The sequence below is a fragment of the Buceros rhinoceros genome, unplaced genomic scaffold, assembly GCF_000710305.1.
Source record: "Buceros rhinoceros silvestris isolate BGI_N320 unplaced genomic scaffold, ASM71030v1 scaffold41175, whole genome shotgun sequence".
Taxonomy (NCBI): Eukaryota; Metazoa; Chordata; class Aves; order Bucerotiformes; family Bucerotidae; genus Buceros; species Buceros rhinoceros.
In genome coordinates, this window is record NW_010415370.1 from 1,167 (window position 1) to 12,279 (window position 11,113).

Consider the following 11,113-nt stretch of genomic DNA (forward strand, 5'->3'; position numbering starts at 1 on the left):
AGGCTGACAGCTCCAGGCTGATCATTACCACATCCATGGTCAAGCTCAGGGACCGTAAGTCTTCACAACAAGCGGGATTCTGACTTTGGCTGCTGGTTAATGATGGGTGGTTGGTTTGTCAGAAGCAGAACTGTAGTTGCTGCAGTTTGGGAGGGGTTCCAGGAAACTCAACAATCAAAGCTGATGCAGTACTTCGCGTAGTGAAGTAAGGACGGTGAAAGGGGATTCCAGTTGGGGGAATTTAGAAGAGACTCATCATTGGTTCATATGAGAGCTCTGTACATCAACCCAGAACAAAACAAACACGCTGTGTCAGAACATCCGTATCAGAAAGACTATACCAGAGGCCACGGGCTCCGGTGACTGAGAGACGGTAAAAGGCAGGTTGGATTTATAAAGAGACATCAGAAATTCTCCCTTCTCTTCAGAGACCTCGGCTCTTATAAAGCATGTGGCCTACACCCAGAGTCCTGCCTATCCACCAGCTATCAGGGAAGAACTCCAAGGAACTGCCTCGCTACCAGCCCTCCCATTCTGGTGAGGGACGCTGGAATTCCTGCAAGACTAAAATCAAAGCACATCATCTGACTTGTGCAGTCCTGCCTAGGGATCCAGTGAATCATCTGGGATCCCGGAGCAAATGGTGATGGATCGAGCTGACTATCCTTCGCAGGTAGTGGGGCCCAGTTGGTACGTTGGAGAGAACGGCAGCAATCTCCTCCTCCCTGGGAAAGAGAAAATTACCACGTGTCTGAGCGGATTTGGAGCATTTAACCCCCGTCCCTGGCTTTGGAACTTCGGTACAGGGAGCGCAGTGGCTCTCTGGGTTCAACTCACCCAATATTCCCAATCTGGTTTTGGACAGTAAGAGGCAGGGAAGCAGCCGGGTAGTTGGCAGACAGAGACAGGCTCAGCTCAAACTTTGCAAACGCCAAGGAAGAGGAGAACAAAAGCTTCACTCTGTATGTGGAACACACACAAAGATCAATACGAAATATCAGATGTACCGGGAACTCTAAAGCCTTTGAACCAGGTTCCCAAAGTGAAAACAAAACATTGATCGGTGCGACAAGCTCCCTAACGTCTCAAGAACTGCAGCAGGGGCCACCCGTAAAGGAGGTTAAAGGAGCCTCCCTGCTCTCACAGTGAGAGTACAACCCCCAACATCTTTGATTCTCTTGGTTAAAAGAAGTAATGCACAAAGCTCCAAGTCCACCAAGGCTCTGTTTCCTTTGCTTTGCTACACTCCAGCCTGAAGGTTTAAGTGCAAGAGTCAAGTCAGACAGGAAAGCAGCAAGGAAGGAGAGGTTGTGCGGTGGTAAGAAGTGGCTGAATCCAAGCACAGCTTCATTTCCATGCACCTGGATATTGTAGTGCAATTGTACTAAAATAAATCAGGTTGTTAAAAACAGTGGTATAAAATCTCAATTCCAAGCAAGCCAAGGTGAAAATATTTCAGTGTTTCGTTCCCCCGAGCCCCTCTGACGGACTGGTGTAAACTCCACCTGCAGTTACTCACTTTGTGTCATTGATATCTGTCTTCAGAAGGTGAAATTTTCCACCCCATCTCTCCAGAAACTCAATCTCCTCTCCTAAGGTCTTGCAATGACTCACCACCACAGAGACGTCGTGAAGAACCTGAGTGGGCAATCAGAACAGCAACAGCGTTGGCACCGCGGCTGGGTACACCAGACGTGTGTATATCCATAGATACGAGTAACAGCAGTGTAACTGCTCCCTCCATTTGGACCTGCCAGTGCAGTTGTACAAGACAGTAAGAAATACCTGGTCTTTGCCCCCAGTTTCTCCCTGCAGCTGTGTGTGTGTCTGCACAGACGTGCAGGAGCAGCAAGTCTGGCTCAGCAACCTGAGCCCTTTGCTCTGCAGGGGGCAGAATGACATCCAGCTCAGTTCAACTCCCGCCAGCAGGAAAAACCGGGTTTTAAGAAAGCACCGAGAGAGGCAGGTGTTAGCATAGCCCACAAGGAGGAGACCACAGCTTCTAGGACTCTTGCCCTCGGGGACAGGTACTTCCCCTCCACCTCAGCGTGTTCACGAAGCAGATTTTGATTCACTGATTTGCATTTGTTAAGATGCTCTTGTTCTCAGTGTCAGCCCCCTGCTCTGTGACAGGAACAACTTCTCTTGTTCCAGAGTCTCATGGGCTTTCCAGGGATGTTACCTGGGGCAAGTAGTACAGCATGGGACACTTCTCCTGCCAGCATCCCTGACTCTCAATAAACTGGAAGATGAGTCTTTGGACTAAACAGGAGGAGGGCGGAGCCTTTTCCTCTGTAAACACAAAAGAAAAACACGTTGCCAGAAATCCTTTAAAATAAGCCATGTCATAATGCCTTAGTGGATAAACCCCAAATTACAGATGTCTTCCCTCGAACAGGTTAGCAGGGCAGCCGCCTTCAAGCTACTTGAAATATCTTACCGTCCAAGAGAGACTCAAAGTTCAGGCTGACTATCTTCCTGGCAGGATCTTCACCGAAATCGTCACCGTCTGGGAAGGAAAAGTCCCAAACACGGTTATTTCCAGGCCTAGTTCGAGTTACAGCTCTTCCCCTTCAGAACCAGCCGTTCACAACAGGTTTTCCCGACTCTCACACCAAGCGCAGATAAAAGCTTCCTCTCCCAGCTGACTCTCTCCTGCTGGAGAAAGCTTTCATTTCCTCTTAGTAGATCTTCACAAATACAGAATTCGGGTTTCTATTGTGTAACTCTTTAACCTTTCAGATGCATCAACCTGAAACCCACCAATTCTGTGACTGAAACTCACCAACTTCTGCCACTTACCTATTGGGGGTCCAAACACAACGGTGAGTTCAACAGCATCGTACAGGAAACTGAAGACTGCCTGCTGTTGGCTCCACTCCGTGATCTCCCACTCAGTGGCCCTGAAAAGGGGAGGAAACAACCACCACCACCTGAAGTTTCAAGCAGCCAACCAAAACAATGATCTGAAGGCCAAAGATTGGAGCATTCAGTGCACTTGCAGCCATTACCATGTAATAAACCAACGGAATTGTCCCTTTGAACAGAGTGTAAGGATCTGCTGGAGCACACCCACCCACCACTGCCCAGTTTACAGGAACCTCCACTTTGGAACTGGAGGAGAGTTGGATACAGGAAGAGCGAATGTAGAGTATCACCACAAAGCTGTCACCAGAAAACCAGTGCATCACCCACGGAACCTCCCCGAGGCTTCACTGGTGATCCTGGCCTGTGAGACAGGCCTCCAAAGATTTCCCAAAGCAAGTAATAGGGAAAACTGAACCCTAAAACATTCGTACGTGAATGTGAGGCCCCAGAACTAGCTGACAAAAGTGAAACCTGAAGGTCTTCTCCTTACTCGCATCTCTCCAGGAGTTCCTGAAGGCTTTTCTCCTTTTCCCTTAGGTGGTTCATCTGAACAAGCATTTGCTCATTCTCACTCTCCAGCATTGCCAGTTCCCTGCAACGATAAACCAGCTGGTTTAACCAGTGGTTAACACACTAGTTAAAAAATCACCAGCCCCCTAAAACCAGAACGTGCACTTGTTATTTAGGGTCCTTAGATCCCCTTTGACATCATACCTTTGAAGTTCCTCTTCTTGGGCTTCGATCCTTTCCAGTTCTAAGAGAAAGGGAAACAAGCTGTGAGAGAGAAGAGCAGCAAAGGCAGCCCGAACCTGCTCTGCAGTCACTGTTCTTAACGTGAGATCTCAACTTGATGGCTGTCACTCCTCCCTGCATCCAGACACACCGTCAACAAAGGCCAGTGATTACTGACAGGTTAAAGCGCTGGACACGGTAGCCAGCACACACTGCCAGTGACGCTGTACCAAGGTCTAAACCCCATTTTTCCAGGGGCAAACCAGTCCTTTTTGTACTTATCGTCTATGTCATGAGCTCTCTCCAGCGTGGAAAAGCCCACAGCAACGTTTGTGCCCGTATCAGAGAGAATACACCAGTGTGGGGCTTGAGTGTCACCCTCTCCAGAACTTGAAACACAAACCAAGAAGCGCTGTTCAGCTGGTGCCATACCTGCCTCTAGGCTCTTCCCCTGTGCCGCTCCATCGCTGTGGTCTGCTTCCTGCCCTTCCCAGTGGTCTGCTTCCTGCCCTTCCCAGTCAGAACCTATGGGAAAGAAGGATCAGGTCTCTGCACAACCCAGGATCAATATGTAGATTCCATTTCTTTGTCTGTGGGTTCTACAAATCTTCGTATTTCAAAGCTAACTAAGTGTGCTCAGAGGCTGCAGCTCTATTTCAGCACGGATAGTCTCCTACTCCGTAGGATGTGGAAGCGGTTCCCACCAGACAAACTTCCAGACACAAATGGGGGTGTTTAGGCCTAACAAGGAGCAGAAGAATTGTAAAATTCCAAGCAACCACCAAACACAGAATCTTGAACTGACCGTTTAAACAGGAGCTCTGCAGAAAAATAAAGAAATCAGCCTGCTGGTCATTGGTTGTAAACACGTACCTGCTTCCAGAGCAGAGAGACAACTCTCAGCCTCCTTGAGCAGCTCATCCACCTTTTCTATTCTTGACTGGAGCTTTCCCCGTTCTTCCTAAGAGGGGAAAGTCGTACTCAAATCAATGATGTTTGTTAACAAGCTGAATTGTCTTCTGGGACCACCAAGTGGTAACTTCTGCAATTCCTGCTTGGGTCCCAATCGCTGCAGTGCAGAGCTCATTTCCCATGGCATTGCCTTCAACCCTCCTCTTTTCCACTCCGTTACTTTAACTGCCAAAACCCTTAGGTAGGAGGTTCCTACAGTGTCAGGGCAAGAAGGTCACTGTCCCGGTGTGCTTTCCATCGGCATAAAAAGAGAAGGGAGGTATGTTCAAGAAGAAGGAAACTCAAGAGAATGCAGACTTACAGACAGTAATTTGGCCCCTGCACCTGAACGTCAAAGACAGCCGAAACACTTTTGTTCTAGAGCTACGCCCCTGCAGGCCCGAGGCACGGTACCTGTGCGCTCTGCAGCAATTTGCTGTACAACGTCGCTTTCTCGTTGTGAGCCAAGATTTTACTCTCCTTGGTGAAATAGGATTTCATTTTGTTCAGTTCTGCTCCAAAGCTCTTCAGCTGCAGTGAAGGAACACACAGAGAAGAGAAAGTAAATGGGACCGTGCAGCAAAACATTCTTCAATCAACCCTTTAGACTCTTCCTCCCTTCTCTGCTCCTCCCACCAGCCCGTTTCTCTAGTCGCAATATTACAGAACACTTGCAACTGCAATCACATTTAAGACTGGACAACCCCTGTTAATTCAGGTACAGTCACCTACTAAAGGAGCGGATTTCCTTTGCAAAGATCCAGCAAGATCCTTACTCTGACAGGGAGCTGCACAAATAATTAAGGAGATGCTTCTACAAAAACCCAGAGCAGCTTCGCTATGTACAGGAGACATCTCTCACCCTGGCTGTTTGTGACACTCACCCCACTATGGTTAAGGTGCCTGACTGAAACGCTCACCGAGGTCTGGCAGAACCCAAACCACAAGGAATAAACTTAAAACCCATTTTAACAGAACGTGGATGCAGCTCACGCCGTTGGCAGTTTGCTCTGTCAGCTGCAGAGCTGTTTCCTAGGGGCCATCATTGTCTGCAAGTATAATTCTTCCTGAATCTCATTAGTGAGAGACTCAGCGATGACCTGTATCAGTCTAACGACGAACTGCAGAAAACACTGTTATCCACCTTGCCTCTACGGTTTCATTGCGCAGATCTTCACCCTTGGCATTAGAACCACAGAATCTCTTTTCTGTCTGGGATACTGCCATCATGCTCCTGGGTTTTACGTGCAGACGTCTTTGATGTGCTTTTTTGTGCCCATTACTGTTAGATTTCTCCTTTAACTACCCTCTGGCCTCACCCGTTGTTTCAGCACATGACACCACTGTTGCACTCCAAATCCTGTAGGCAATTTTGTTTTGTGTAATGCCACGTTTCCTGTTCACTACACATCTTGCAAGATCACACATCTTTGTGAGAGAAACAAGCATTTAACTGGACAATTCTGCTCCAATTCTTCTCTGACGAAGCAACGGAGTCTCTACTGTAAAACCAGTTCATTTTTTCCTTCCAGAATTGCACTCTTTGCTTAAGACCCGCTAGAGTTTGTTTTCTGCCATCAATTGACCTGAGTTATCAACTTGAATTTTTCCAAGTTTTTCTGTTTTGTAGCAACATATTTGCTGTAATCATTTCAGAGGGTGCATATCCCTGCATGCACTGGAGGTCCTCCAAGCAGTTTTCCCTTCAGACAACGCTTTGCCTTGTATCACCTACCTGTCAACTGTTAACTCTGACCATTCGATTTGATTACAGAGATTAACCTCGCTTCTTCATTACGTAAGAAACAACAGGCAGCATTACCTCTTCATCAGAGCAGGTTCTCATCACTTCCCACAGACTCCTGTTCACATTCACTAGCAGCTGATCCTGGATGTTCGCATACGGTTTTAACCTGAAATGTGGCAAAAAACCTTCTAAGGAAGCCTTGTGCATCGGCAGCGAGCACCTAAAGCAGCGCGCTGGGATTTATACCATTCACCCCCCTTTTCTAACTAAAAGATGGAAGTGCTGCTTAGCGTGCAGCGGGTGCTGAAAAGGTAAAATTACTCCTGTCTGCTGTGACTGAAAACCCACGTACTCGTCTATCTTCTGAGAAAGGGCCTGGCAGTCTGCTTCATAAATGCGCAGCTTGGGGCGATAAACGTACTGGCTGTACATAAGCTCTTCAGGAGTGGCTGGGGCACCGACTGCATCCTGGGGAGAAACAGAGGAAAAGCTGTGAAGAAGAAGAAAAAAAGGTACATATTCTTCCAGAAGTAGTAACTTCCAATCAGTTCACATACAGAAACCAGCTAAAGTTCCAGAGTCTTTATTTTTGCAGAGAGAAAAAAGCTGCCGATACACTGAAGCACACAATAGCGGACGTTAATCCGTCCCTTCAGAGACAGCTTCCAGGGCTTTTGGGGCAGAGGTTGTTTATGAGAGATCACCCTGTCAGAGTGGGGACAGGGACACTGGCTCAGGCAGAACAGACTGAAGGGGAAGAAATCCAGAGTAGTAATGCCACGGTGAAGCACTTGTGAAGAGAGGAACAGGTAGCAGGAGGCAGAGCAGCACTTCAGGACTCTGTTTTGGGTGGCTGATGGACACAGTTACAAAATGAAGGGAAACAGACTGAGCTTCTAATTCTTACTTTCAAAGTTAGCATCCTTAAAAGAAGTTTAAAAAGCAAGAATAAGCATGTTTATCCAAGAACAGATAATCCTGACTATACAGTATGTCGTGAAGAGACTGAAATCAGTTCTGTTTTCCAGCACCGAGAGGAAAAAAAGCATCAGACCTATCAGAGGTGAACGAGCAGAGAGAGGAGGAAGCACACAGCATCTAACACGCTGGTCAGGCGGGACTGGCTTCTGGCTTCCCTCATTTAAAGGCCCTTAACACAGAGCAGTTAGTTGATAAAAATTATAAAAAGACAAAGGAAAGTAATGTAAGGCCAGTTATTTTCCACATACCAAGGGACAGATACTCACGCTGGCTGCGATATGGCTGTGCCGGGGCTTCTGGATGGGAACATGGACTTGGAGAAGTGTAAAAAATTCCCCAACAGTGATAACACCGCTCTGAAATTTCTGTGAAGGTGAGGAAAGACATACAGGTAAGGGCATCCCAAGCAAGAATGCTCACTTGCACGTACGCACACAGGTATTGCTCCTGTCTGGAGGAGAAGTTAGTGCCCTTCAGCTCTTTACATACCTGCCGCAAGGTCTCTTCACAGAAGCTGTCTGTGAAGAGCTGAGACTCCATCTGACTGCTCCGCTGAACTGGCAAAATTAAAAGAGGGGATATTGTTTGGGTTAATAACATTCTTGTGGCAAGAAGCTCATGAGTTCTAGAAGAAAGGCAATTTAATGTAGGATTTTCAGTGCTGAATGAAGTAACTGAGGAAACAAGGACTTGGGACAAATGAGGAAGCCTAGATTAAGAATGGAACGTCAGAATGGTACTGAAGCGACAGAGCTCGCTTTGCTGAGGGAGGAAAGCTGGATGTCACACACTCAGAAGTAATAAAACCGAGAGAGAGACCCCGGCAGCTCACAGAGGGTCCTGTGGACACAGAGACCTCCAAGCTTTCCAGTGGAAACATGGCATTCGACTTCGGAGCCAGCAAGGGCTGGTTTCGGCCCAAAGGGAAGAGCCTAGCTCCTGCTGCACAAGGCATTTGCTTTCACAGCGCCAGAGGCCAAAATGGGAATTGGTTTTGTGAAGAGCGGCAAGATATCGCTTACCAACTGAATGGCCTTGTAGTTAGATATCATTTAATTAGCAAGAGCTAATTAAACGTGAACCTGCACAGAGCCTGTGTTTGCAGTGCACTCCGAGGAGCCTTTTCTGGAGCACAGTGCTGAGACGTGCCGACTCATTCCACACAGAACCAGCCCTTGGGCCAGCAGAGGTTAAGGCGGGGCTTTGCGAAGGGACCTAAACTGCCCCATCAGCCCAACCTGCCCTCGAAAACAAAGCTGCCCTTCAGTTCCGCTCCTTCTTCCCAGGTCGGTTCTCCCTGGGCTCCAGCCTGGGTGGGAAGGGGTGGCGCAGGCATTCGAGGCCTTTCCTACGTTAATCTACGCTACAGGAGGGGCTCTCCCTTAAGGTCCGACAGCGTTTCACCGCAGAAGCCTTACTCGTTAATTCTGTGTCGGCCTTCACGGAATCCAGAGAGCTGCTGCTGCTGGCGTGAGTGCAGTCGGGGCTCTTAGATGACAGATTCGGAGGATGTTCGCCTTCATGAACTGCTACTTTGCTTTGAGACACAGCACCAAGAGGTGTAACCTAATATTAGGAAATTAAAAAAAAAATTAGAAGAGTTATATAAAACAATGTCAGTTGATCAGTAGTTTATTGTAGCTGGTTTGGACATGCAGAGCTGTTTTGTTTCTGGTACCAGCACCATGTGTATCTCATCAGCGTGACAACCCAGAGGACGGCTGGTAAAGCCATTTCTGACGATCACACACGGGAAGTGAAGCTGCAAACCCTGTCATCCCTCCCTTCCACAGAGCGGGAGCTGCCACAGCACTCTTCCAGCTTTGGGAACTAGAAGGTTTCTACTGACAATTACAAACTTATTTCTAAGGTCAGATGAATGTTCCATATTTGCAGATTTTCTTGGTTCAGCTGCAGTCTGTGCTGTCTATAAAAAAGCTAATTTGAACTCAACCCCCATGTCTGGATTTAAATAATTGCTTTAGACCTTACACTACTATTGTGCCTAAGCAACAACAAGCAAATCGTTCAGCTCCGAGGGTGAAGAGTATTCAGCTGAGGGAGGATTAAAAGGGTACTATGGAGAAAAGGATTTAAATTCAGCATTTCCCTTATTTGGATGGTTGTGCCTGGTTCAGGAAAGCTGCACACACCAACCTGAGTCTATTTTGTCAAAACAGTGAAGAATTCAGGGGATGACAGCACGTTGGTGTTCAGAGAAACGAGAACACCTTCCAGGGGCTCTGCTGACACCCCAAGTGCACCCAGCAGTGCTGAGTAGGTCCCTGCACCCCTGTGGCGAGGGACTGGGCTCACCTGCAAGTCCTGGGGGGCCTCGCCGCCCACATCTTCATCCCACTTGACCTTCTTTGGACTTTGAAGATCCTCCTCATCTTGTTCCAAAGCTCTTTTTGTGTGGTTGCAAGTTCCTGTCTCTTCAAACTGATTCTTTTCATCGTGGGAGATTTGGTTTTTGCTTACCTCACTACAAGCATTTTCCACGAGTTCGGAGCTTACAGATTCATTCGAGTCCATCTCTTCCAGGCAGACAGGAAGAAATTCTTCCACTATGAACCGAGAGGGGCTGAAGTTCTGCCTACCAGTCTTGTTGCTACCTAGGGTTCCTCTAGTGTTTACACTTACTTCTGAAACCAGTGTTTCTCCTTTGCCCGTAGATATGGTGTTTACATCCTGCACGCTAGAAACAGAAGGATTTCTTCTGTTGGGTAACTTCGGCGGGAAGATACCTAGAGGGACCTTTATTCCTTGATATTTATCCTTAAGTGCCGTTCCGACATCTGCAGCTATGGGAGCAGCTCCAGGCTCAGGACACATGTTCTCCTGCTCTTTGGTATAAAATAAATTACTTGGTTCATTTACAGTATTTTTTCCTAACCTCAAGGTATCCTCTAGCTGAGCAGATGATTTGGGCAACTGGTCAGCAAACACTGTCTCGGAAACAGTGGGAACTGCAGATTTCCTTCTAATATTTTTCAGCTTTGAACAAACATTGAGAATACCTGATAATTCAGGTGCAAGTGTGGGATCTGTTTGATCTCGTGGACTGTCACTGACTGTAAGTTGCTCAGTTTGTTCAGAGTTGATTTGAACGTCTTTCGGAGGTGTCTCCCCTTCGGCAGACAGCCCTTCACTTTCCTTTGACTCATTCCTGGAAATGGGAACAAGGCTCGCTCCAGCCAAGCCTAAACCCGTGGCTAAATCTTCGTGTTGAGACAAATCACCTTTTGGTACCTGGTTTCTCTGAGCACTATGTGTATCTGGAGAACCCGCCACAGAATCCAGCGGCTGGATGGGAGGTGAAACACGGGATACCAAATTGCTGCTTTCTTCACTGCGATGCACTGGCCCGTCACGTGGAAGTTGGGAAGATACACTCTTTGATTTCAGGTTTTCCTGCTCACTGCTTACAGGGACAGAATTATCTGTGGGCAGGACAAGATCCTGTGGTGTCTGTACGCCCACAATCTCTTCTGGAAGTGAGACAGAATAAATGGAACTTGCTGTTGTGCCACTGGGGACTTTGACAGCTCCTTCCTCACCAGGAACTGCTGAGGCAGAGGATGGAACACTGGGCTGACCCTTAGAGCTTGTAGGATATTCACCACTTGGGTCTCCTGTACGTGAGGAACCTATTTCATCTTGGCAAGACAACGCACAGGGCGAGGCTGGTTGCTGAGTGCTTTTATGTGACACTTCCTGGTTCTTGGATCCATTAATGTTGTCATTAACAGCGATAGTATGGGATGCAGTTACTTCCATATCATCCTGGTCATGGGCAAACATGATGGTTTTATCAGCAGGGACTGCAGGAAG

General features: G+C 47.6%; 1 protein-coding gene across 1 annotated transcript in view; it reads right to left on the reverse strand.

Annotated features, from left to right (window-relative positions):
- Positions 1 to 661: 661 nt before the first annotated feature.
- The window catches only part of CASC5 (cancer susceptibility candidate 5), a gene marked incomplete at its 3' end in the record, with an annotated part of 19,044 nt that continues 8,592 nt past the window's right edge, over positions 662 to 11,113 (reverse strand). Inside the window, exons 9-25 of the mRNA XM_010137392.1 lie at positions 9,596 to 10,083; positions 8,698 to 8,767; positions 7,769 to 7,836; positions 7,546 to 7,644; positions 6,651 to 6,766; positions 6,374 to 6,464; positions 4,966 to 5,082; positions 4,474 to 4,561; positions 4,033 to 4,125; positions 3,583 to 3,622; positions 3,359 to 3,460; positions 2,803 to 2,903; positions 2,441 to 2,509; positions 2,183 to 2,292; positions 1,520 to 1,638; positions 838 to 960; positions 662 to 725 (exon numbers count right to left, since the gene is read on the reverse strand). Coding sequence (XP_010135694.1) covers positions 662 to 725; positions 838 to 960; positions 1,520 to 1,638; positions 2,183 to 2,292; positions 2,441 to 2,509; positions 2,803 to 2,903; positions 3,359 to 3,460; positions 3,583 to 3,622; positions 4,033 to 4,125; positions 4,474 to 4,561; positions 4,966 to 5,082; positions 6,374 to 6,464; positions 6,651 to 6,766; positions 7,546 to 7,644; positions 7,769 to 7,836; positions 8,698 to 8,767; positions 9,596 to 10,083 — 1,958 coding nt within the window. The remainder of the gene's footprint in view (positions 726 to 837; positions 961 to 1,519; positions 1,639 to 2,182; positions 2,293 to 2,440; positions 2,510 to 2,802; positions 2,904 to 3,358; positions 3,461 to 3,582; positions 3,623 to 4,032; positions 4,126 to 4,473; positions 4,562 to 4,965; positions 5,083 to 6,373; positions 6,465 to 6,650; positions 6,767 to 7,545; positions 7,645 to 7,768; positions 7,837 to 8,697; positions 8,768 to 9,595; positions 10,084 to 11,113) is intronic.